The 25,111-nt window shown below is 57.0% G+C and overlaps 1 protein-coding gene across 3 annotated transcripts in view; it reads right to left on the minus strand.

Moving 5' to 3' along the window:
* MYO7A (myosin VIIA) overlaps positions 1-25,111 on the minus strand; it is an 83,592-nt gene that overhangs the window by 20,575 nt on the left and 37,906 nt on the right. For 2 of the 3 annotated variants that reach the window (XR_006385657.1, XM_044258470.1), the window contains exons 12-29: positions 24,266-24,476; positions 23,632-23,767; positions 20,460-20,566; positions 15,578-15,715; positions 13,735-13,893; positions 12,991-13,083; positions 10,907-11,001; positions 9,613-9,697; positions 8,821-9,039; positions 8,294-8,401; positions 7,222-7,431; positions 6,640-6,843; positions 6,215-6,391; positions 5,672-5,761; positions 4,155-4,282; positions 1,950-2,076; positions 1,098-1,217; positions 366-539 (exon numbers count right to left, since the gene is read on the minus strand). Coding sequence is in view for 2 of the 3 variants with exons in the window: in XM_044258470.1 (XP_044114405.1) it covers positions 366-539; positions 1,098-1,217; positions 1,950-2,076; positions 4,155-4,282; positions 5,672-5,761; positions 6,215-6,391; positions 6,640-6,843; positions 7,222-7,431; positions 8,294-8,401; positions 8,821-9,039; positions 9,613-9,697; positions 10,907-11,001; positions 12,991-13,083; positions 13,735-13,893; positions 15,578-15,715; positions 20,460-20,566; positions 23,632-23,767; positions 24,266-24,476 (2,581 nt within the window). In the remaining variant the exon portion in view is untranslated. The remainder of the gene's footprint in view (positions 1-365; positions 540-1,097; positions 1,218-1,949; positions 2,077-4,154; positions 4,283-5,671; positions 5,762-6,214; positions 6,392-6,639; positions 6,844-7,221; positions 7,432-8,293; positions 8,402-8,820; positions 9,040-9,612; positions 9,698-10,906; positions 11,002-12,990; positions 13,084-13,734; positions 13,894-15,577; positions 15,716-20,459; positions 20,567-23,631; positions 23,768-24,265; positions 24,477-25,111) is intronic. The other variant, XM_044258471.1, reaches the window with a different exon arrangement.

Raw genomic sequence — 25,111 nt, forward strand, 5'->3', positions numbered from 1 at the left:
ACTGACAGAAATGTACATTCCCATTTGCAAATGAGAAAACTGAATCTCAGAGAGTTAAGTAGCTCCATGCCCCCCACACAGGTCCATGTCTGCCTTGTTTTCTCTCCAGTACCAGGGGAGGGTTGATTCAGCCCAGGTACGTGACAGAAGCGAGCTCTGGGTGTCCAGCTACTACTGCACCACCAGATTTCTAGATGCTCTGCACATTCCTAATGAGTTGGGCAGAGGCAGAGTTAGCAGTGGCTGAGAAGAAACGAAGGCTCAGGAAGGTAGGTAATCGCTCGAGATGGCCTGAGTCAGTGCATGGCGGACCCAGAACAGGAACCAGGGTGGTGCCAGGAGGGGGCGCTGCATAGAGGTCGTACCTTATCAAACAGGGCAATGTAGAGGGAGAACCCGAAGCGGTCCTTGAGCGAGATCTTGTCAGCCAGCGCGTTGCAGAGCTCCTTGGCCGTGGTGGCCGAGTCGGTCAGCAGGGTCTTGGTGGTCCCGTCCATGAATGTCACAGGCAACATGATGGGCTTCTTAGACTTGGTGGCCTGAAAACGACCAAAGAGGGTTTGTGGGGATCTTTTCACTGCAGATCTATTCACGCCCTCTGGATTTCCCAGCTCCCTGCTCCTAGAGGGTTGGAGCTGGCCCAGAGCCTCAGACCCTGGCATCCCACCAGGATATCCCGACAGCTGGTCACAGGTGCCCAGGGAGCCTTGCAGTATTCCCCGCCCTGACAGCACCTTTAATGCCTTGAGCCTGGGCATTGGGATTGGGAGGCCGAGCACTGCCACAGGCCGGGGGCTTCTGCCCTCACATCATGCAACCCTCACAAGACCCTAGGGAATGAGTGTTATCACTGCAACAGTACAGATGAAGCTAGTAAGACACAGAGGGAATCCCCTGCCCAAGTCACTTTGATTGTGAAACAGATGGGAGTCCATCGGGCGCCTTCCTGTTCCAACAAGCCTGGGATTCCAGAACTTAAAGGACCATAGAATCCTAGAGTGGGGAATGTTTCTGGGCCACTGGAGTGCACTAGATACACACAAGCCCACACGTGCACACACACATGCACGCATGCCTGGGTGGGGCCGGGGCCACACCTGCAGCTCCAACCAGCTGGGCGGCTGCGTCCGTGTCCCGTTGACAAAGGTCCTCCTGAGCCGCTCCTCACAATACGGAGCGTAGCCGGGCGGTCCCCCGTGGATGAAGTTGCGCAGGTACTGCAGACAGAGGACTGGCTGAGGGACCCCCACTCCAGCCTCCCCTCCGAGAATGTGACAACAGCCACCAGGTCTCCTGCTTCCAGCCCTTGCACACACACTCGGGACTGGCTTGAGGCCCAGTCATCCACGTCCCTCCACTCCTTCTGGGGCTCCGCTCTGCTGTCCTTGGGATCGAGTCCATGTGCCTCAGGCTGGCAACAAGGCCACCATGTTCTTCTCACCCTGTCCAGTCTCAGCTGTGTGTCCTGCTTCACCCCACACACCACTCCCCCTCTCTTCTCCTGGCCTAATTGCTAGGCCCACCTCCCTGATTCCTTCCGACTGGGAGAGCACTCTCTTCCTCATGGCGCTGGCCAGTGGGGTTGGTCCTGCTGTGACCCGCTCTGCTTCTGCGTCCCCAGAACCCAGGGCCTGGCACTGAAGTGCAGTCAAGGAAGGGACCTGAGACCCACCACAGGGCCTGCTCCAAGACCCTAAGTGGAGGGTCTGGAGATGCTGCTGTCAAACTCAGTCTCTTCCTAAATAGAAAGAGGCTGAGTGGAGAAGAGAGTGAAGGGTTGGAGCCTGGGAGGAGGGCCAGGATGGGGCGGGGCGGGGTGGGAGGGGGTGCGCTGTGGTCTGGGAGGAGATGGCCCAGGCAGGACTTCCTTGCTGAGCCCTGCAGTGCTTCCTCCCCTTGTTCTCTCCTTGGACTCCATTCTTGCCCCAGGAGGCCAAGAGCCTCCCTACCTTAACGAACTTCTCGGAGGGGGCGAAGCAGCCCACACAGAGAGACACGAGGATCCAGCCCCGGGCGTAGCTGCTCTTGGAGGGGTTGTGAGTGAGCTGCTTGCTGATCTGACAGTAGATCTCATCCCTAGGCAGGCAGAGAAGCAAGGAAGGGAGACAGCCTCAGAGAAGCCCGGCCCCGCCCACCACTGGTGGGACACACAACATGCTGTCCTCTCCTGCTTGCCCTGGACCACCCAGGAGGCAGCAGCCTGTGGCTGGCCTGGGAAGGCTATGGAGCCATGAAGAGGGTCTGGCCTTGGAGGCAGATGCATCAGGCACAAAGCATGCTCCTGACTCCAATCCAGATCCACAGCCAGGTCCCCAGGACCCAGAGAGAGGTGCACCTCTGGCTCTGGGGCATGCTGGTGATCACCTTGATGAGAAGCATGGGATGTCCCTGCCTTGTCCCTCACCAGCTGGGTGACCTAAGCAGGTGAGTTGCCCTCTCCGAGCCCTGCCTACAGTCACGGCAGCAGGGACAATTTCTACTGATGGCAACTGGAAGAGCGAAACAGCAAACACATCTGGGGAGTCTGTCTGGGAGGTGGAAGGGGTAGGGCTTTGACTTTCATTCGCTATATGTCCATAATGTTTGAATACAGTACTTAAGAGGCCATGTATTAATTTTGTGAATCAGATCAAAGCAATAAAGGTAGTTTTGTTTTGTTTTTACTTTAAAGGTAAAGATACAACCTTCCTTGAAGGTCTTCTGTGAAGAAAAATGAGCCAAGGCTTAGAAAACACCTGGCACAGTAAATCCTCCATAAAGGCTAGCTTCCCCAGGGAAGTCGCTGCCTGCCAGGTCAGGACCAAGGACAGAACGTCGATAACGAAATGACCACCAGGCGGCGCTCGCGGCTGAGTGTCCCTCTCAGAAGAGCAGGCCAGGGCAGAAAGGGGCGATTATCTGAATCAGCTGCTCCCAGCTCCCTGTATCTTCAGGGCCCAGGGGCCAATGCAACTTCAAAATTAATTCTGAGGTTGCTTGCTTTTTATCATGACAAATAAGGTCATTTAAAACACACCGTACACAATCTGCCCACTGTCTGTATCACAGTCATTTCATAAAGCAAATGTAATTTTAATATCCAAAAAGCAGAAAGGGTAGAATCTTAGAACAAAAACATTTCTTTCGATAAATCAGATTTACATTATATTTTTCCCATCTCATCACAGATCAGTGAAAGCTTTCTCACTTACACTTGGGAGCTAAGGCCAAATGAAGGGAAGGTTTAGCCATAGTCCCTCAGAGATTCAACACCCAGCCTTCTGACTCAGCCCAGGGATTCAGGCACTGTGTTCTCCAGGACTGACAAGTTTAGGTCTGAGAGACAATTGGGAGGCAAATTCTTGCCCCTTTAACACACCTTGGGCAGCTACCTTTTCTTCCTGGAGGCAGGTGGCCCTGGGTGATTGACCATCTCCAGTGAGGTAGTAACTGACCTCCAGCAGCAATGCGTGGAAGGCAGGAGGTCAGGGAGACTAGGGCCTTGAGGCAAGTCTCTTCCCCTCTCTGGACCTCAGTGTTTCAGTCAGTGAAATGGGCCCAAGTCTCTGCCACAGCCCTATCCTGCTGTCCTCCCAGCGAGCATGCAAAGATTCACGGGATCAGCTCTCCTAACTGACCATCTTACACTGAGGGAGTCCTCAGCAAAGTCCTAGCTGTCTTTCCTCCACTGACTTAGCTGAGTTGATTCCTTTATTGCTGCTGGTGCCTCTTAGATCACCCTATCTCCTCCCCACCACCCTAGGGACCTGAACAAAGGAGGCCCTTGCAGGGTTCCCAGGCACACGGGCTGCAGGAACCCCACCCATAGGCCAGAGCTGGCAGGACTGGGCCTATGGCAGGAGATGCATCCGATAATGAGAACAGTTGTGCCTACCGCGGGGCCTGACATGCTCTCCAGAGTTCCATCTGCCCACATGCCTAGGAGATAGGTGCTGGGTTATTCCCTCTTTATGGGTAAAGGAACTGAGGCTCAGAGAGATTAAATAACTTGAGCAAAGTCACATGAGGAGCTAGCAGCAGAGCTAAACCCAGGCCTGCTTGGCCTCATCCATTGCCAAGGTGACAAGGCCACAACTCGGCCCCCGAAGCCCTTCAGAGCCCCACTCTGAGAAGCGCGGGCTGCCTCCCAAGCCAGCAGCTCCGCAGGCACTGACCGGAGTGCTGGGCGCAGGATGCCATTGCCAATGACGAAATGCAGCTTCTCCAGGTTGGACGTGGGCCTGTCCTCTAGCATGCTGTTGCCATGTGCCGTAGACTCCCCATCATGCAGCCTCTTAGTCACCTGGACGGGGGAGGGGACAAGGCTCAGCCCTGGGCAGGGTTAAGTGAGGGGGTCCCTGGCTCATGCGGGAGTCTCCCACTCCCCTGGAGAGCAGATCCTGAGAAGGGCTGGAAGGGTGGGCTCCCCACCACCATCATGGCCCCAGCCCTGCCCCCTCCCCGACCCTGCACAGAACTGACATGGCATCAATGAGGCCCAGACAGTTGGGCAGTACTGGCCTGGTGCCGCCTGCTAGGGACCAGGCTCCTCGGCAGGTTCCCTGGACCCTCCGCTTCCTCCAGTGAAGTCCTTTCATCCAGGACAAGGACCTATTCCTCTGACTCTTGGTGGGACCCCTATCTCTCCAGGGTGGGCCACAACTCTGACACCAGTATACAACATGGGTCCAACCACCCAGTCACCATCTCCAGTCCCTGGGGCCCTGGTGTCCATGTGAACAGCTCCAGGCCTAGGTTCTGACAGATGCATTTCTCCTGTCTGTTTTCACACAACCCACCGTGCCAGCCCACACCCTGCCTAGAGCCCAGACTGAGAGGGGAGCAGTAGAAGCGTGCCCCTGCAGGCGGGAGGGGTGGAAGAGGGCCTCACCTCCATGGAACACCCACAGCTATGCTCTCATGCCATCTTCCCTGGAGCCCACTGGTGGGCATTTCCACCCACCCCCCCCACCAAACCGGGCCCTTCAGATACCGGCAGCAGAGCTGGCATTCAAATCTGGGGCCACGTGGCTGCAGGACTAGATTTGAGCCTCGGATGGGGAAGAGGACAATGGCAGAGGCAAAGCAGACTATGGAAGCCCTGAGGAGGAGCACAACTCTACTGTAGAGCAGTCTGGGCAGGCTTTCTGGAGGAGGTGACGCCCAGGCAGAAAAGAGGAAGGAGGAATTTTAGACAGAGGGACTGATGTGTGGGAATGTAGGGGGATGAGGGAGCCAGTCCCCTCTACTGCAGATGCCTTGGTTATTGTCTGCTGCCCTCCCCTCCTGCACAGTCCTAGAACACAGGGCCAGGATGGCGCTCAGAAGAGGACAGGTGACTGAATGAGAGTTCAAACAAATTAGTAGTGTTAACGCCCTATGGGCACTCTTACCCCCAGAAAGTTTGTAGAGTCTGAACGGTCCTTGGATCAAATGCACTGGGTCCCTGCACTGGCAGGAAATGTCCTCCCTCTCACCATGTGCCACTGCAGCCCTCTCCAGCCCCTCTTCTGGGAAGTCCTCCTGGATCTGGCCCCAGCCTGAGCTCACTGCCCCCTTCCATGCACTTCTATCTGCCCAGTGGCTCCCTACATGGTCCAGCCCACGCCCCTGGGAAGAGGCTCCCTGTGGTCCCCAAGTTCAGCCAGGCCCCACCCTGCGTCTCCTCGGGCACTCCAGGGTGTGCCCTGACCTCCTCTGTCAGTTTGGACTTCTTCTTCAGGGTCAAGTGCACCAGCTTGTGCCGCATGCTGCTCTTCTTCTGCCCCTCCGGCAGCTGTGTCTGTGGGACAGACAAGGTCAGGCTCAAATGACTGGGCCCCAAGTAATGACAAGAGCAAAGGACACCAGAGCTACGGCTAGAGGCTGGGCTCACCTCCACGCTAATGTTTACGAGGCATACCCCACACTGCCACCCTCTCATCCCCCACTTCCTGCACCAGCCCTGTGACGGACAGGAAAACGGAGGCTCGGGAAAGTGCAGGAAGCTGCCCAGAGCTTGCCCCTGCCTCTGACTGCACAGATCTCGGCCGGCCATGATCTGCACTTTGCAGTCTGCGAAATGTGTGCACATTTGCTCCCACAGGTAGACAGAGGAGGGGTGGGGTCAGGGAGGTGAGGCAGAGGCCAATTTTAGGATGCTCCTTCTGGGGAGCTCCTGAGGCTGGGGACGCCAGGCGGCCATTCCAACGGGCCTGGGAGGACACGGACAGACCCATTGGGGGCTGGGCCTCACCTCACCCTCGCCCTGCAGGGCCTGCAGCTCCCTCTTGTAGGTCTTCTTGCCCAGGGTCTCGTAAATCTTGGTCATCACGGGGATCTTCTCACTGCCATCGCTCATGGCCGTGTGGTACTTGGGCTCAGGGAGGTCCCCCATGAAGCGCAGGATGGTGATCCAGACCGCCAGGGCCGCCTGGGGGCAGAGCCATATCAGGGCACACCGACACAGCACCTGGCTGAGCCTTCCCAGTAGGCCAGGGCGACCTGGGGAGGGGACTGCCGGGGGCTGCCGGGCTCCAGTGCTGGAGCCGAGTTGCTCCCAAGGAGCTCCGCTGCTCCGTGAGGCTGTGCGCACGTGGCCCGGGCATCAGGGTGGAGTCCGTCCTTGTCTTGCCCCCCGGGGACCTGCCACCTGGGGACCCATGCAGCCCCAGCCCTCACCAGCTGGTCGCCCTCATCGTCGTGGAACAGCAGCGGCTGCTTGAGCGGTCGCCGGGTATAGGTGTGCGTGGTCGTGCCCTGGAAGTAGGTGGCAGCGAACTTGGCGAATTTGTACTCGGAGAGGTCTTCCTCGTCCTCGTCAGGCAGGGGAAGGGCTGCGTCCAGGTCCTCCTCCACCATCTCCCTGCGCCCATGCTCCAGATCCTGAGGAGGCCAGAGGGCTTTCCTGCTGTGGGAACAGACTCAGGCCAAAGCCCTCCCCCAGCCTGTCCCTGTGGGGCCAGCTCCTCCTGCACAAGGGTGGAACTGGGTCATGCTGTTCAAGACCCAAACGGAGCCTGGCGTGTGGTAGGGTCCTCAATACACGAATGAATGAAAGTTTGTGAATGGCCCTGGAGAGAGACAGTGACTGCTGAAGGTCACACAGCAAGCTAACAGCTGGGCAGGGGCAGGGGTCGCACATCATCACTGCTGCCCTTTGCTCAGAGGGGACCAGGTGGACCTTAACATAAAGAGGAACCAAAGGAGGGAGGAGGGCTATCACACTGCGTCCCCTCCCCACCCCTGTCCTCGCTTTGGTACCTCAAATCCACTAGGCGCTTGGCCCTCCTGGCCTGGCAGGCCACCCGAAGTCCCCAAAAAGCCGAACATCTTGTCCACCATGTCCGAGTGGTTGATGGGCTCGTGGCGGGCCCTCTCCATCTGCTCCAGGAGCTCCTTCTTCCTCCGAGCCTCCTCCTTCTCCTTCAGCTCCCGCTCTGCGTCCTCACGAGCCAGTTGTGCCAGGCGCGCCTGTCCGACGTGAGATGGGGGGACAACCTCAGGGGGTAAGCCCTCCTCAGGGAGCCCAGGAGTACCCCTGAAGCAGCCAAGCCTTGGTCCCCACCTCCAGACAGCTGGCAAGGACTGAGCCTCGGGCTTCTCCATCCTCAGCCCCGCCCCATCCCACCCTCACCCTCCAGAGCAGAGGCCCAGAACCCGGCTGCTGAGAAGCCTCCAGACAAGCCCAGAGCAATGCCGCTGCCCTTCAGGGCTCAGCTGGGAACCATCTCCTCCAAGAAGCCTGACGGTGCCTCCCACCTGGAGGGGACCCCCACTAACCCAGAAATCCCACAGCCATTAGGTTGAGGCTCTGGACCAGCCCTGTCCAGTAGAAATCAAATGCAGGCCATGTATGTAGCGGCTTTGTTTAAAAGAGTAACAAGAAATAGGTGAAATCTCTATTAATAATATATTTTCTTTAACCCAATATTTCCAAAATGTTATGTCAACATGTAATTATTATTTTTAAAATTGTACTGGGAGGTTTCATATCCTCCCCCCTTTTTTTTCCTGTCTTCAAAATCTAGTGTCTGTTTTACACTTAGAGCCCCTCGCCATTCCAAGCTCTCGGCGGCCACATGTGGTAGGGGGCTCCCAGGCTGCATGCTCTCACCCCGACTCGGGTTTTTTATGCCCATGTTCTCTCCCACTGGGAAAACTGTTCCTGAGGGGACGACCCCCTCACTCTGCAGCCACAGCCCCCTGTCCTCAGGCTCCCCCCAGGACAAGCACCCGCCGCTCGAACCAGGGCAGGCTGCCTGCACAGGGGATGGTCCGCCAGTGCTGTCGGGCCCGTGAGCAGACACCCATGGGGCTGGGCCACTCAGCTCACCTGATGCTTGCGCTCGGCCTCCTCCTTGGCCCTCTTGGCGCTCATCTCCTTTCGGAGCTTCTCCTCCTCTGCCAGCCGCATCTTCTCAGCTTCCAGGCGCCGCAGGTACTGAGGGAACGGGCCGCCAGCTAAGTAAGCACCATCATGGTACTTGCTGCCGGCCGCCACCCACCCCACCCTGACTGGGTGCTGGGATGGCGAGTGACCCTGCCGAATGATTTGGCAGATAGGGCAACTAAGGGACCTGAGAATTTCTCCCGGTCACACAGCTGGTTGGGGGCACTGCTGATTCCCAAAGCCAACCCAGATTCACCACAAGAGTGACTGAGACCCCAGATCCTGCTCTCAACTGGGAGGAGGGAAATAAGGAGTGTGACTGTAGCTTCTCCAGGTCCCCTGACGAGACAGGGTCCTGGATCCCCTCTGGAGGTATTGGCCTCGACTGACAAGCAGGGGTGGTCTGCTGGCCTGAGGCCGAGCAGCACCCTGCAGAAGCCGCAGCCCACCTAGGGCTCAGCACACCTCACCTCAGCCCGGAGGCGCCGGTGAAGCCTGCGTGCGATCAGGCCCCGGGCATAGGCCTGCACGGTGAGCACGGCCCAGAGCCGGTGGCGGAAGGCCTTGCGCACCAGGTAGGCACGGCAGCGGGCCTGGAACTTGATGATGCGCTGGCGGGCCAGGCGGTACTGCTGGTGCAGCCTCCGGGAGCGGTGCAGGGCCTGCAGGCGCAGGAAGCCCAGCCGCATCTGCAAGGAGAGCCGGCAGCTCAGAGCCCGCCAGCCCTGCCCATGGGGCAGTCCGGCACAGGGCTCCAGGCTGACTGTCCCAAACATAGCTCTGCCTTCTCTAGGACCAGGGCTCCCCAGAGCGAGGCTCTGTTTCCTCTCAGACAAGAGTTCTCTAGGGAGAGGCCTTGGCTTTCCTTGAAGGAGGGCCCCCACCCCCAATGGATCCCCATTCTCAGACTAGGAGCCGGCCCCCTTCCTGTCTGCCTCCCCAGCTCAGCGCCCAGGCCACAGCCCAGTTACTCTGCAAGAGGTCATGTGACACCAGCTCCCGTCCCCCTCCACGGTCTCTAATGGCCCGGGTGCTCCCAACCCATCAAAACATTCCAGAAGAAAAGCCACAGACTTTGCTGACCAGATGGAAAGAGCCACAAGAAGCCGACATGGACTTTGGGCTGGAGGAGCAGGAACAGCTAGCAAGGACAGTGGCAGGAGGCCAAGGAGGCCTTGGGCACAGAGACAACCTGCTGCTACGGCAACAGGGCCGGGTTCAAAGGCCTGGTGGGGCAAGGAGCAGCCCCCAGGGAGGCTCACAAGCTCATAGTTCCTCCGGCAGTTGTGGCCCCGCCAGTGCCTCTGGATCAGTGTGGCAGCATTCTTCAGCTTCAGGAAGTTAGATCTGAAATAGCATCATGGTATAGAGGCTCTTAGATCTGAGAAATAGTGCCCAGAGACAGCCAGGGGACTGGTGGGGTCTTGGTGGGGTTCAGGAGACCAGGGCTGAGTCCCAGCACAGTGTCTCCCTATATGACCTTGGGCAAAGGCATATGACTTCTCTGTCCTCTGCTTCCTCATCTGTAAAATGGGTACAATACCACCCACCCTGACTGCCTCACAACCTCGTCACATATGCCCACTAAGATGGGCATTCAGAAGGCATTTACTGAATGAAGAAACATTTGAATAATAAGTGAAATAATATAAAGATTAAAACCTTCAAACACTGTGAACATCACTTATTACTAACTTGGCCATTTTATAGACAAGGAAAGTGAGATTTAAGGAGTCTGGGACTAGAGCCCATGTCTTCCACAGGACTCTGAGCAAGCACAGTGCTGACCCCCTGTCCACGTGAGGCAGCTTGTATGGGATGACAGTCCCCTGCGACCTGATGGAGGACAGAGAGACCACACGTCACACAGCAGGTGTCTGCTGAATGTAGACGTGGACAGTGGAGGGGTGAAGCCTGCGTACGTCTGCATGGGACAGAGCCGGGGAGCTGGTGCCTGGGTGTGCATGAACAAGCAAGCAGCTGAGGGTAGGGATAAACAGATGGGCAGACGGACTCACGGACAGAAGAACGGAGGGAAGGGCAGATGAACTGAAGGATGATGGACAGACAGATGGCAGAGGGAGGGAGGGAGGGAGGGAGGGAGGGAGGGGCAGGTTGTGGAGTTGTGGAGCCCAGTTCACACAGCAGAGTCAGCCCCGCCCAGCTCTGAGCTGTCCCAGCCATACACATGCCCCTTACAGGGAACACGGGACATGCTCTGTGAGTCACAAAACCTCAAATTTCTTTTCTGGGAAATTTCATCAGGCATCTGAGACACCAGAGTGTCACCCGGGCGCCTCACAGATCCGTGTGTGTGTGCCAGTTTGGAGGGTGTGTTCCATGTCACTGGGCAGACGGGGCCCAAGCAGGGCTGCGTGAGTCACATCACATGTCTGTGGTCATCAGTGTTTGCACAATCGTGTGTATACACTACGCACATGTGTGCACATAGGATGTGTTTATTCTTGGCGTTTGTGCAGGGGGCAGAGGCAAGGCCAGCACACGCGCACACGTCTGTGTGTGGGCCAAGGTGGGGGAGCTGGTCCAGACACATACCTGTCTTTGAACCCCCGGATGACCTTCTGGAGGAGGATGACTCTGTCGGTGATGGCCTTGTCCCGTTCCACCTCCAGCAGCATGTCGTGGTGGTCCTGGAGGGCAGAGCTCCTGAGCCAGACCCCCATCCTCCTCGCAGGGACTCCAGCTCAGCCCCCCGCTGCGGCTTCCCCACACAGGCCCTCCCTCCCTTCCCATGGAGGCCAGGCCGAGAGCTCCCTGCCAGGCTCTGGCCCCATGGGTAGCATCCCTTGGCCACAGGGACCAACCCGGCTCAGGGCCATTTCCCAGAGGCCAGGGTGGGACAAATGTCCCAGGAGGAGCTAATCTGACTAATCTGACTAGGCAGGGTCCGAGAGCCCACCACTCACACACTGGCTTCATCCCTATGGCCATCTCTTTCCTCAATGTCTCTGTCACATGGCTCGCTGACCTGGGCCCTGCCATTTCTCTCCCGGTCTCTGTCACTCCTGCTCCGGCCCTCCTTTAGGGACGAAACCCCCCAAAACATAAAGCTGATGATGACCTTAAAGTGACACCCCTGGTTCCTGGGGTGAAGACTGGTATCCCCCATGTTACCCCCCTGCACAACCCAGGCCCTGCTGACTTCTCTAAGCCTCTCTTCGTCACTCCAGTTAGACAAAACCACATCATATGGTCAAGACAGATGAATGGAAGGTCTCCGGGTGCCAACACCGTGCAAAGTGCTGGGGTGGGGACAGGGGCCCTGCCCTGGGGAGATGGAGGCACATTTGTCCAATAACCCCAGACCACATCACTGTGGACAGGGCCGTGGAGAAGCAGCTGGGCCGAGGCTGTCCGAATGAATGAATGTATGAATGAGAAGTATGTGTCTGGGCTCTCGAAATGACAGCACATTTCTAGAGAGCCCTGGGAGGTGAGAGTGGGGACAAGAATGGTCCTCAGCACTCTCTGGCACCAGACACCATCCTGCTGCCCCTTTCCTCCCTTCGCCACACAGGCTAGAAGCCCTGCTCTCCACTCCAGGTCAGGGCACTGACTGGGCCATGGGCTTCTCCCCTCTGAGCCTCTGAAAAGGGCGTGACATTCTTACGTCCCAGGGCCACTGAGAGAACAAAAGTTCCTGGATAAAAAGCGCCCCCTCCTCGCCCAACCAGGCCTGGCACAACAAAGAACGCTCTTTGAAAAGGCTCCAGCAATCTGAGCAGGCAGGGCACAGTGGACATGTTTTTCTGACAAGGACATGAAGGCCTGGGGAGATGAAGGGACTGGTCCATGGTCCCTGAGCCAGGGAAGAATTAGAGGAGCCCAGATTCCCTCCAGCTCTCGGTTGGCTTTTCCCTTCCCTCCAGCAGCTATCCCCAGCTGCCAGGGCCCCACCCACCCATGAGGGGAAGGAGCCCTGCCCCTCACCCAGGACAGCGGAAATGGAAATGGAGAAGCAAGCAGGCTGGGAGCTCACACTGTCCCTGCTACAGCTGCCAGGGCCCCACCAATTCCCAGCAAGCTCTATTCCAAGGCCAAGACACCACATGGCCCAGCTCCCAGACCTGCCCCCTCCCCAACTGCCTCATCCTAAAGTCCGGCCCCCTTGAGCTCCAGGTGTTGCTCAGGGATGGTGTGAATAGGCCCCTGTAGAGGACAGAGGAGGGGGCTGTATGTGGCCTAGCACAGCCAGGATGAGCCCTGCCTGGCAGGAAATCATAGGAGGGGGCCTTAAGATATTCTCAAGAGCCCCCTGCCCCCAAACACATCCCATTTTACAGATGGGAACATGAGGCTCAGAAAGGACCAACGAGCGGCCCAAAATCCCAGGGCAGACAACCAACCACAGGGTTCTGATTGAATCCAGACCTCCCTGGTGAACCACCTCTGACCTCACCCACCCCCAGATCATAGATGCTCTTAAAACCAATTTCCCATCCCCCACAGAGGAGACCTAAACCACCCCCCCATCACAGACCACGGAGCAGGAACATCACAAAGGCCCAACGCTGACTGACCTGATGCTCAAGCTTCTTTTCAGAGGCCCGAGGACCCCATTCTCACTGCGACGGGAACTCACACACCCACGAGGCCGACAGAGCAGAGGCTACACTCACCTTCAGGAAGATCTTGGTTTTGCCAATCTGCCAGTCATCGTGGGTGCCCAGGACAGCCTCAGCCATGCGTTGGCATGTCCCCCGAAGGTCGTCCTAGGGTGTGCACAAGGGAAGGGACAGCCCCACCAGTGAGATGGGCCACCGAGTGTCCCTCCCAAGGTAAGAAGCAGGACTCTGGGGGCGCCTGGGTGGCTCAGTGGGTTAAGCCGCTGCCTTCGGCTCAGGTCATGATCTCAGGGTCCTGGGATCGAGTCCCGCATTGGGCTCTCTGCTCAGCAGGGAGCCTGCTTCCCTCTCTGCCTACTTGTGATCTCTCTCTCTGTCAAATAAATAAATAAATAAATAATCTTTAAAAAAAAAAAAAAAAAAGCAGGACTCTGGCTCCCGCTCTGTGCCCCTGACATGTTGTGTGTCCCTGGCCAGGTCCTGCCTTCTCTGACCATCAGTTTTCTCCTCAGCTGGGCCAGATGACGGTAAAGTCTTCTCCAAGGCTAACATCCAAGGCCCACTGGGCAGCGCTGGTGTTGTCCACTATCCCACGTGCGTGAAGGCCACGCCAGCTGAGCACGGTGACCCAAGTCCTTGGAAAGACCTCTACTGGCCCATCCCTGACTTCCCCAGACACACCCTAGGTGGTTGAGCTAATGTTGAGCCCAGCACGCCGGCCCCATGAGAAAACAAGGGCTCTTGCCCAGCCCAGAGCTGGGCCCCTCCCTCCTGCGATCTCCGTCGCCAGCCCTGTACCTGCTTGTAGGCGGGCTTCACCCCGGGCAGGAGCACACGGTAGCGCTCCACAAACTCCACGAAGCTGTAGCGGATGGGATAGCCCGCCCGGCGGATCCGGATGGTCTCCATCATCCCCGAGTACCGCAGCTGGCGCACGCACAGGAGCCGGTCGAACAGCTGCCGGGCGCAGAGCCACGGGCATCAGCACTGGTGGGTCCTGGGGGCACTCAGCCCCACTCGACCTTTTCCCAGCCACCCGGCAGATGAGAAGCAAGGCAGACTGAACCCTGGGCTGCTGTTTGAGCCTACTTAGCAGCACAAAATGAAACCCTCCTGCGGGACAAACTGCATCTCTGGGGGCACAGAAGAGAAACAGCCTAACTCCCTTTGGGCTACCTTGAGGGGGCTTCTTGGAGGAGGTGGCCTGGGCTCTTACTTGTCAGGTGAAAGGGCACTAGAGGCGGCAGGGGGTACACAGGCAAAGGTGTGGCAGTCTGAAGCACAGGAATGTTTGGGGACTTTATGGGGACTGAGGAGGCTAATGCATGACAAGGTCATGGTTGTGCAGGTGTCGGGTGCTTGTTCAACCCCACAGCAGCTCTTCCAACAACTTCTTGGCTGCTGGCAATAAGAAGCTTAAGGAAGAGACAATTGTCCCCATGGGCACAGAGTCAGGAGGTTGTAGAGGGACTGGAGAGTGCTCAGAGGCCAGGCTGGGGGCAGCAGGGAGTAACCAGGTCGGAGCTGCATTTGAGACCCAATGGCTCTCACTGCAGTGAAGAGGGAGCTGGAGACCAATGAGAAGGTCCTGCTGCTAAGGCTCAGGCAATAGATGCTGAGGTCTGGGCTCAGAGAAGGTTCTGGAAGCATCTGAGATCAGGAGAGAGGTTACCCAACTAGCTTGGCAGGCCCCTGGCCTCCTTCCCCCACACTTCCTGCCCTAGATGGGGAGCGAGAACACTGTGTAACCCTCATGCCCCAGCAGACCCAGTCCTGAGCCCCATGGGGGACAGGCCAGCCCACTCTGGGCAACATTTTCAGCCTCGGGGCAGGACCAGCATGCAGCTGGCTGGCTTCCGCCACCTGTTTCCTCTCCCTCCACGCACTTTCCCTGGCCCAGCCCTGGCCTCCCTCCTTCCGTCCCTCCCCAGACCCCCCAGGCCCCAGCTTCCCTCCTGGGCCTCTGGGAAGAGCATAGTGGTAAACAACACCTCCCAGAGCTATGGAAAGAAAGGGCTCAAATGAAGGGTGGCCTGGGCTCCCAGCTTCTGGCCTCAAGCCCCTCAGGCTCCGGGTCTGCAGTTACACATCTCAAATGTGGAATTGCAATGGTCCATCCCTCCTTCCCAGGCTGTTAGGAAGGTGGAATAGGGCTGTGGAGAGACTCTGGCCCATGTCAGGCACATAGAAAAGGGCCAATCAATATTATTCAGCAGAGTCAAAAAATGAGGGCATCCCCAACAAGTCAGAGGAATCTGGGAAGGCTTCAAGGAGGAGGTGATGGTTGCAGGATGGAAGAAGAGGAGGTTTTCAAAGTCAGGGCCACAGCAAGAATGACAGCTGACTCCTACACCAGGCAGTCTGCATGCATATTGCATGAACGGCCCCAGGGAGCTAAGCCCAGCTAAAGGCGGTAGAGTCAGGATTTGAACCAGAGTGGAGCCCGCTGCTGTCAAGGCTCTTTCCAGGAGATCTGCTACCTCCAGTAAGTTGGAACCGGTTCTATAAGCCCCTCAGGTGCCCCGCTATTCCCCAAAGAGGACAAAGTCTCAGCCCAGCCCTCACCCTGCCGTTTGGCCAGGTGCCCTCCCTGCCCCAGGTTGTGCCCCGGCTGGCTAGACCAGGGACCAGGGCCACTCACCATGGGCTTCTTGAATTCATTGGGCTTGATGCAGCGCACAAAGAAGGGCTGGCAGGCACCCAGCGTGCGCATCAGCAGCTCCAGCGACCGCTTGAACTGGCTGCTGAGTGTGGGCGAGCGCTTCCTGGTCTCGGCACCCTGGAGGGACGGACCACAGGGATGGGAGGGGCTGACCTGTGCCCCCAGCTCTCCAGGAAGGGAAGCAGCAGGGGAGGTCAGCAGGCTTCAGGCCTGAGGGAGGGCCGCCCCTGGAGAAGCCGGGTAGCAGGGCACTTGGGGTTTTCCTGTAACTGGCCATCTAGGCTGGCTCTGGGCCCCAGAGGCACCCCGGGGGCACTCCCTGGGACCTGGGTCTGGAGGAGCACTACAAGGGGAGTGGGTCCCGCCCCCCAACACTTCCAGAGTTGCTGGAGGACTCTGGGCAAGGCCCAGCCCCTCTCAGTCTCCATTCTGCCTTGCTGGGAATAAATGAGTAGCCGAATTTGGTCACCTCAGGACACTGAGGTCCTCTCTAGAGATGGGTCAGACAGACCAACATTCAGACCCCGGGCCCACTGCCTCCTAACAGTGATCTCACACACATCGCTGAACAGCCCTGAACCTGTTTCCTAAGTGGGAACAGTGCCACCTCACTAGCTGTGATGAGGGCTGTGACGACGGTGAACACAGAATACATCTCAGGAAACAGCAGCCTGGGAACCCATGTGTGTGCTGGGGTCGACGGGGGTGCTCTCCGTGCCCTGTCCCTTCCCTGTGGGATTAGCTGGTCAGCAGCAGGCTCGGATAAGCCTCCTAAGGCACACAGCTGGCCTCCGGCCGTGTGGTCCTGAAGCCCAGACACTCTGAGGCCGACTGGCCAGCCACTATCTGGGTGAGCTGGCTAGCACCCCCTCCCCTGTCGGGGTCCCCATCTCAGAATGCTGTGAAACGAGGCAGGGGTGCTAGGGGAGGGCCTGGTCCACAAATAGGAAGTAGGGCATCTCAGACCAACCCTGTGAGACTAGACCTAGAAATCAGACTCAATTCCAAAGTATTTTGATGTTGTTATTTCCCTCCCAGCTGCATCTGTGTGAGAATTTGTCAGTGAATTTGATTATTATTGTAAGGTTATATATTTTAAATGAGGCCTAATTTCATCTGACATCCCTCAGCCCTGCCAGCCAGGCATGCACGTGTAGCAGTGTGAAGTGTATGGTGCGGTGGGGCAGCAGCGTGTGACACAGACAGCAGTTAGACCATATGGCCCAGACGGAAACAGAGCTTGCTGGGAAACAGCAAACACGCGCTATTCTGAAACATGCCCGGTCTCTGTGTGAGTGCAATTTGGCACAGGTACTAGGATCTCGCCAGGGAGGCTGGGGAGTCTGCAATGGGGTTAGGTGACTGTCACGTCTCTGACCCCCATGACTGTCCCAGAACCTGACCCAGCCGCAGCACCGGACGACCCGCGGCTTGGAGGGGGAGCGGGCCGGAGCGGGCTTCACCCAGCCCGCATTGGAGCCCCTACTCCGAGCGCACACACAGCACAGACACGGACACACAATCCTGCACACAGCACACGCGGCACACCCGCGCACGCAGGCACACCCCGAATGGCACGTACACGACACAAACCTTTCTTTGGTTTCTGTGATCACTCAGGAACTACTTCTGTCTGTCTGTCTGTCTGTCTTCCCTAGGGCTGTGAGCCTGGTGAGAACAGGCAGATCTGCCTTGTTTTTGGTCGTGGCCCAGGCCCTGGCACAACTAACAATCAGCAATGCCCTGCAAAAGCGGCTCCTGGTGTCTGTTGGTTCCCAGAAACGTCCGCTTTCTGATTGCTCGGACCAAACTCTAAGGACTGTCCCCAACTCCTGTTCCTTCATTTCCAACACGTCGAAATTTTTATTGGTTCTACCTCCCGGCTTCTGTCCCCCACACTCCACACCTCCCTCTGCTCCTCTCTCCACCCAGCAGCCCAGGGAAAGCTGTCAAAACACAAATCCAGAGCTCTCTACCCGCCCCACTCAGAGCCCCTGCGACGGCTCCCGGCTTCCCTCGCGTGAGCACCGCCGTCCTGGTGAGGCCTGACGGGGTCCTGCAGGATCAGCCCCCTGACCTCTAGTCTCTCCGTGCTTCTAGCCACCCCTGCGTCATGCTCTCCACGGGGCTCCAGGCGGGCCCACAGGCTTCGCACTCGCTGCTCCTCCCCCCTGCAGCGCTTTTCCTCCGCAGCCTCTGCTGCCTCCACCACCTCCTTATCCACTTCCTATAAGGCCTTTCCCCGGGGCCCCTATTCGACATTGCAAACCTCGGGCATTTTTCCCTCCTCAATTTCTCTCCGTCGTATCACTCTCTGACATACTAGGTATTCTATTTTTTATCTGCTTACTAGCAATTTCTCCTCTCTGCCAGAAGATAAGCTCCACAAGGACAGAGGCTGTTTTCAGTTCTGCCCTCTGCCCTGTCCCCAGAATGCAGGCCGACGTCTGGCATGGAATGGGCACCCCATTACCCTTCGTGTCTGAGAGCAGGAGTGTGGGAAGGGGAGCTACTCGCACCTCCTGGCCCCCGGGGTTGCTGAATCAACTGTATTTCACTGAGGGGAATGGTGTTCCTTTCTGATATTCATGAGTTTCTGGGAGAATCTGCAGACATTTGGAAATAGGGTAAAGGCAGGAGTAAAATGTCCATAGCTCAGTGTTAAATGACTCTCCAGAGGGGATATGAGGGGCAGACACCTAAGCGGGACGTGCACAGGGCTGGGGACATACAGGCAGGACAAGCCACCTGCATAAAGCTTGAATCAGGGCCTGGGGACATATGACTGGGGTTAGACATCAATCGGGGGGCTGGATGGCCTGGGAGAACCACGGTGCTCATGGCCTGGCTGGTCCCTCCAGGAGTACTGGCTGGGGTGGGGCTGCCCAGGGCCACCTCAGGAGGCAGACGCTAGAGTCAAAGGATGGAAATCTGGGGGTTGGAGAGGAGCATAGGACGTGGGTTTGGATCACTGGAAGGAGGTGGTGTGGGCTTCCACCCCAAGATAAAGCACTGTCATCAACAAACTGTGACTAAATACTTCACGCTTCACCAGATTTCTACGTCCCTCTAACAGAGCTAGCATGCTTCCAACAGTCTCCACACCAGTTTTCTCTCTGAGGTGGGGCGGCACACACAGAGACAAAGCGGAGGCTTGCAAAGCTTCCCCTCAGCCTCGCTTGTGTGGGACTTTGGATGAGTTCCCATACCTCCCTGACACAGACCTGGACCAAAGTCCCATGTGTCACAAATGGTGTGACCTTGGGCCCGCACTGTGGGTCTCTCTGGGCCCCAGCTTCCCGGTCTCTAATGTGGGGACAATACTAACCACTTGCAGGGTTGCTGTGAGGAGTGAGGAAGGTGAGAAATGGAAGTGGCTAGCTCACAGCCTGGCCCAGGAGAGAAGATATAATCACGATCAAACGCACCACTGTTGTGTTCTAACTCTGTGCTCCAAAACTCCCTCAAGAATGAGCCGTTTCTGAAGACCCCAGGGTCTTCAACTTGGACCTCCCCGTGGCTCCTCAATAAGTAGGTTCTAGTCCTAGGGTCCAGGGAAAGAAGCCTCAGAATAGGAAAGTTTATGGGGAGGTTCCCAGATGTCTCCAGGTGCTTTGGAAAGAGAGGAGAGAGGGCAGGAGGAGAAGACGAGCTTCCATGATCTTCCAGGGCTGCCTAAGACCAGGAGGAACGGCTGAGCCTGGGGTGGGGGTGGGTTGGGGACTGGAGGAGAAGAGGAAAGTCTGGGGAAGAGCCCAATGCCAGCGGACATGGGAGACCCGGAGTAGAGTCCTGGCTTGGCCCCCGGCTCATAGGGCATGCTAGGCAAGTCTTGCCTCTTTTTCTAGGACTCCGTTTTCTCCTTCAAGAAATGGAGAGGCTCACAGTTCACACAACTCAAGAAGCAAAAAAACCACACAAAACCACTCCACAAACCACTCCACAAAAAAACACACTCCAAAAAAAGAAAAAAGAAAAGAAAAAGCCGGCCCTTTCCCCAAGCTTCAGAGCCACGGGGGCGGAGGCCACAGCCTAGCCCCAGGGGCCACTGAGGCATGGCCCGCCATCCGCCGGCCCCAGACAGGGGTCTTTTACCTTCACGGAAGCTGCCGACTGGCGAAGAGTGCCGGATGAATAACCACAGAGAAACTACAACAGGAACCACCGTGAAGGGCCAGATGGGGTTGGGGGCAAGGAGAACGTGGTGGATCAGAAAACAGAGAGCAAAGTCAGGGAGACAGGACAACTCTCGGGGCAGAGGTCTGGGCTCCCGGGGATTTGGGGAAGTGCAGGCACCCAGACAGGCACCGAGGGGACAGTGGCTCTGCCCTCCCTGCGAGTCCCTCCGAGTGCCCTTCAGGAAGCCCTGGGACAGGAGGAAAGTACGAAATGAAGAGGCATAGAATCACGCAGGAGACAAGTCTGCCAGACTACCACTCTAGGGACAAAGGAAACGCTGAGGGTGGAAAATTCTGCACCCTGTATGGGGCCCAGGGCTGAGGCGCCCATGCCTGCTGCGTTTGGATCTCTGAACACCCACATCCATGCACATCCTTGAGGCCAGGTGTGCCCCCTTCTCCCAGGCTCCCTATGAGCTGCTGGAGGTCCAGCTGGGGGGGACCTCCATGGTAAACCATGTCCTGATCAGGCTGTGCTCTGTGACTTCTCCTGGCACCCTTCTCTGGGGCAGACGGGAGGACCATGGAGACCCCAAGGCCCCGTTCTAGATCCACAGCAGAGCGCTGCCCTCACTCTGGGGTCAGAGGAGCCCAGCCAGAACTGTTGGACAAGGGTGGGCCTAGACGCTGGCCTGGCTTCTGGGGGCCCTTCCTGCCTTATAGAGACCCTGCCCCAACATTACCATGGCAACGTCGGCCTGGAAGATCTGCTTGATGAACTTGTTTCTGGAGGAGTGGACCAGCTGGATGATGTCTCCGTGCAGGGTGTCCCGGTTCTTCTCCAGGAAGCCTGGGCAGTGGCAAGAAGCAGTGGGTCACACCTCGAGAGCTCCGGCAGCCTTCACCTGACAACACTCAGCCGCTCCCCAGACCCACAGTGTCTGAGCCCAGAAGACCCTCAAACTTCGCTTAGTTCAACCATACCCACTCCACAGAGGGTACACAGAGACCCGGCTTGCGCAAGATGACGGAGAGAGCAGGGGACAGAGCCAGCCCTGGAGCCGTACCTCTCTCCCCACATGCACCCCCTCCACCTGTTCAGAGAGGAGGGCTGCAGGCCTCGGCCCGGGGAAGGCAGGGCTGCCTTCCTCGGGGAGCTACCCAGTGCCTGCAAGGCCGGCCTTAGTTTTTTTTTTTTTTTTTTTTTAAAGATTTTATTTATTTATTTGACAGAGAGAGATCACAAGCAGACGGAGAGGCAGGCAGAGAGGTAGATAGAGGGAAGCAGGCTCCCTGCTGAGCAGAGAGCCCGATGTGGGACTCGATCCCAGGACCCCGAGATCATGACCTGAGCCGAAGGCAGCGGCTTAACCCACTGAGCCACCCAGGCGCCCCTGGCCTTAGTCTTTTGAATGAAGGCACGGAAGCCCCAGTTAAGTAAGTGTGTCACCTGGGAGAGAACACATGTTGGGCTACAGAGCTAAGAGCAATGGCATTTAAAACACTGTGTGCTTGAACAGTGTGCTATGTTCCACAAAGTGCCCTCCCAGCACCCTCTATCTGGGGGGTGGAGGGGATTATCTTCCCCATCCCACAAGGGAGGACACCAATGCTCAAAGAAGCAAGTTATCTGACACCACACGGCAAGCCACGGGCAGGTTGAGACTTGAACCTAGGACTCCTGGCCCCAGCCCAGGAAGGCTCACTGTACCTCACAGACCCTCAAGAGGCCTGCCAGTCCCAGGGACTGAGGAGTTAGGGACCGGTTAATGGGGCGGGCAGGGGGTGGCTCTTGCTAAGGCTGACAGAAGACAGAGTGGCCCACGGCTGGGGAGGCCTGATGAGGAAGAACACTACAGAGAAGCAGCACCCTTTCCCCTAGGACTCAGGGTGCCCAGGCTTGGGGACAGCACAGAGATGTAGCACTGGGTTGCCCACCTGGCATCTGGGGAGGGGGAGCGACAGAAGGCACCTAGCGGTGGAAGGGTAGCATTTAGAGCTGGGAAGGAATTGTGGGCTCTAATCAAAAGTCAACAACAGACTCACTCTGGGGCCCTAGGATGGTCCCCCTTCTGGACCTCAGCTTCCTCCTGTGTCAGATGGGAATGAGGGTACTCATAATCTCTTGCTTTGCCTCAGATCCCCTGAGGAATCCACCTGATTCGTAAATAAAATGCTGGATTAAAACAGTGCTTTGTGAGCCAGGAAATGCTGGCCAAACTGTTTAAAGCAGCTCAAAACTGGCTAGTGACCTTAGGCAAGTCATTTCCCTCTCTGCACCGCCGTTTCAAATCCATGAAGTAGATAAGCCTCATGTTCCCTCCAGATCTAACATTCTATAATTTTATAACTTTGTGCAGAGTCCACTTAATTTTCCCATCTCTATGCTCAGCAACAGCATGAGGCCAGACACAACCCTCTGTTACTCCCGACAACAGACACATCGGTTTGCCCAAAAGTCCTTCAAACTTAAAGTTGGCTTCCTTCCTTCTAACAGAGAGGTTGGATCTCACAGTCTAACAGCTGGGGAGAGCTGAGCAGGCTTCAGGTCCCATCCCTGCAGCACAGCTCACCAATAGACTTGTCAGCCCTCTGGTGACCCCACAAGGGAGTAGGAAACCAGTGGCTCTCTGCTTGTTTGTTTTGAATTTCACTGGCCTTCAACAAAACTCTCGGAGGCTGAACGTAAGAGCTCAATATAGACACATGCGACAGATGAGGCCCTTCAGACCAGGGTGGTGGGGGCAGAGCTGCAGGGGCGGTCTGCAAGAATTCCAGGTGGGGTGACCCTGACTGGGGGCTGACCCTCTCCTTCACCACTAGCTTCAAGACAGAACCCAACTGCACAGCCCGACTGCATGGACCATGTAGCCCATTCAACGCTCACACTTGGTCTTGGTGCTCAGAGTCCCCGTGGGTCTCGGGGCTGGTTCTAGGCCAGGCTTGGCCCCTAACTGGCAATGTGATGGAAAGACCATTAACTTTCCCTTTCGAGCCTCAGCTTCCCTCTCTGCAAATAGGAGCACAGAGCCCACCCCAAAGAATGGGAAGCAGGGACTCAAACATATTTGCAAACCCATGTTCACAGCAGCTAAAAGGGGGAAACAACCCAAATGTGCATCAAGAGATGAAAGAATTTTATATATTAAACATATATATACATACACATATGTGGGATTGACACTTTCTATGACACGGAAGAACCGTGAGGACATTATGCTGAGTGAAATAAACCAGACACAAAGACAAATGCTGTACAATTTCACTTAGATGAGGTCTCTTGAGTAGTCAGATATATATAGAGAGAATAGGATAGAGGTTACCAGGGACCGGGGGAGAAGGGCAAAGTTTTGCTTAATCAGTAGCTCATTGGGAGCAATGGGTAGGCACTGGAGATGGGACTGTGGCACATACCGTGAGTGTATTTAATGCCACTGAATTGTAATCTTAAAAAACTGTTAAGACGGTACATTTTACATTATATACACTTCACCACCATTTATTAAAATCTCTAAAAGAGAGGCACCCAGGGACGCCAGGGTGGCTCAGTTGGTTAAGCACCTGCCTCGGCTCAGGTCATGATCCCAGAGTCCTGGGATGGAGCCCCCACACCCCCACCCCACCGCCAGCTGGGTTTTCTGCTCAGTGGGGAGTCTGCTTCTCCCTCTCCCTCTGCCCCTTCCCCTGCTCAAGCATGCTTTCTCTCAAATTCAAAAAAAAAAAACAAACAAACAAAAAACCCTTTATAAATAAAAGAAAATAAAATCTCTAAAAGAAAGAAAAAGCAGCAGACCCAGGATTTCCCAAGGCCCCTTCTGGCTCTGCTCCAGGCCCCAGCCCAACCTGGGGAAGGAGCAAGGCAAGGGCAGGAGAGGGCCCAGGCAAAGAGACTCCAGCCCCAGACAGACGCTGTACCTTGGCTCTCATAGTAGACGACGCCTGCAAAGTGGTTGATCCCAAACTGAGTCTCGTGGTTGTTCTTAGGGGGGATATAGTTGGAGTTCAGCTTGTGCTGGGAGTTCAGCTTATGCAGCATGGTGGTGTCTGTGCCCTGTGGGAACCGATGACTGTGCTCAGCCCCCCCCTGCCCCAGGTCCTCCTGCCTCCCCCGGCCTAGGCCTTTGCACCCGATCTTTGGTCTTTCTCAAGAGTGTCCTCCATTTGCACCCCACACAGGAGCTCTCTGGCCCTCCACTTCACCATCTGTTAAGCGGGTGGATTGGAACTACATGATCTTGAGCACTCAGTCCAGTTTAGAAAATCTATTTCCCAGAGTGGAAATCATGGGAGCAGTCCCTCCCCCTCTCCGACACCCATCCCAGGTCTGGAGCACCTGCTCTGTACCAGCCACATGCTTAGATCTCCATCATTCGGTCCAGGACCCCGTGGACTGCAGGTGATCCCCAAATGTCAGAGGAATGCGCCTGCCCTGGCCTCAGAGCCACCCTGAGAGGCACATATCATTGGTCCCATTCTACAGATGAGGAAAGCAGAGGCTCAGGGTGGAAGGGGGTGTTTTGCACAGGCGTCCAACAACGGGCAGGCGCACCTTGGGGAACTTGCTCTCCTCATCGATGAGGGAGATGATGTTCATGGGCTTGTTGGCGATCATGTCCAGGGCGTCCTGGTTGTCAGTAAACTCGATGTGCAGCCAGTCGATGCTCTCCAGGTCGTACTCCTCCTGCTCCAGCTTGAACACGTGCCGCACGAAGAACTGCTGCAGGTGCTCGTTGGCGAAGTTGATGCACAGCTGCTCGAAGCTGCAGGGGGCACGGGGGGCACAGGGGGCAGGCGAAGGACTGAGCAGGCCTGGGCCCTCCACCCTACACGTCCTTGGCCATGCTGTGCTCCCTGCACAGACTCCCCAGCCTCTGAGGCAGGCAGCAGGGCCCAATCCCCCACCCTGGAGGTACGGAAGGGGACACTGAACCAGAAGGCGCCAATGGCTGGAACCGTTTCCCCACATGACCAGGCCTGTGAGCTGACTGACAGGTGGGGGCACCAAATCCCTTTAGAGACCGGGCAGGGTTGGGGGGCTGGAGCCATGGCCCTGGGGGGGCAGGGGCGGGGCATGAAGAGGGATCCAAAGTTGTCAGCAGAGGTGAAGGGGGCTGATGAGATTTAGCAAGTGACCTCCTGAGGGCCAGCATCTCTGAGTCACTAACCCAGTGCTCTACCAGGTGACACTGCACATATCCACTGTGGGTATTTGGGTGGAGGTGGGGGACTTGGAGACATCCAGACGTTACAGGAATTAAAGTGAGTTGCTAGGAGTCACACAGGTAGGTAGTGGGTGGGGAGGCTGCCCCCAGCCCTGGGATCCATGTGGACCCGCTCCCTCCAGCTGCCCCTGCCACGGCCTCCAAGAATGGCCCTTCAGGGAGTTGTGGGATCC

This window comes from Neovison vison, chromosome 7, assembly GCF_020171115.1.
Source record: "Neovison vison isolate M4711 chromosome 7, ASM_NN_V1, whole genome shotgun sequence".
In the NCBI taxonomy this organism is placed as follows: Eukaryota; Metazoa; Chordata; class Mammalia; order Carnivora; family Mustelidae; genus Neogale; species Neogale vison.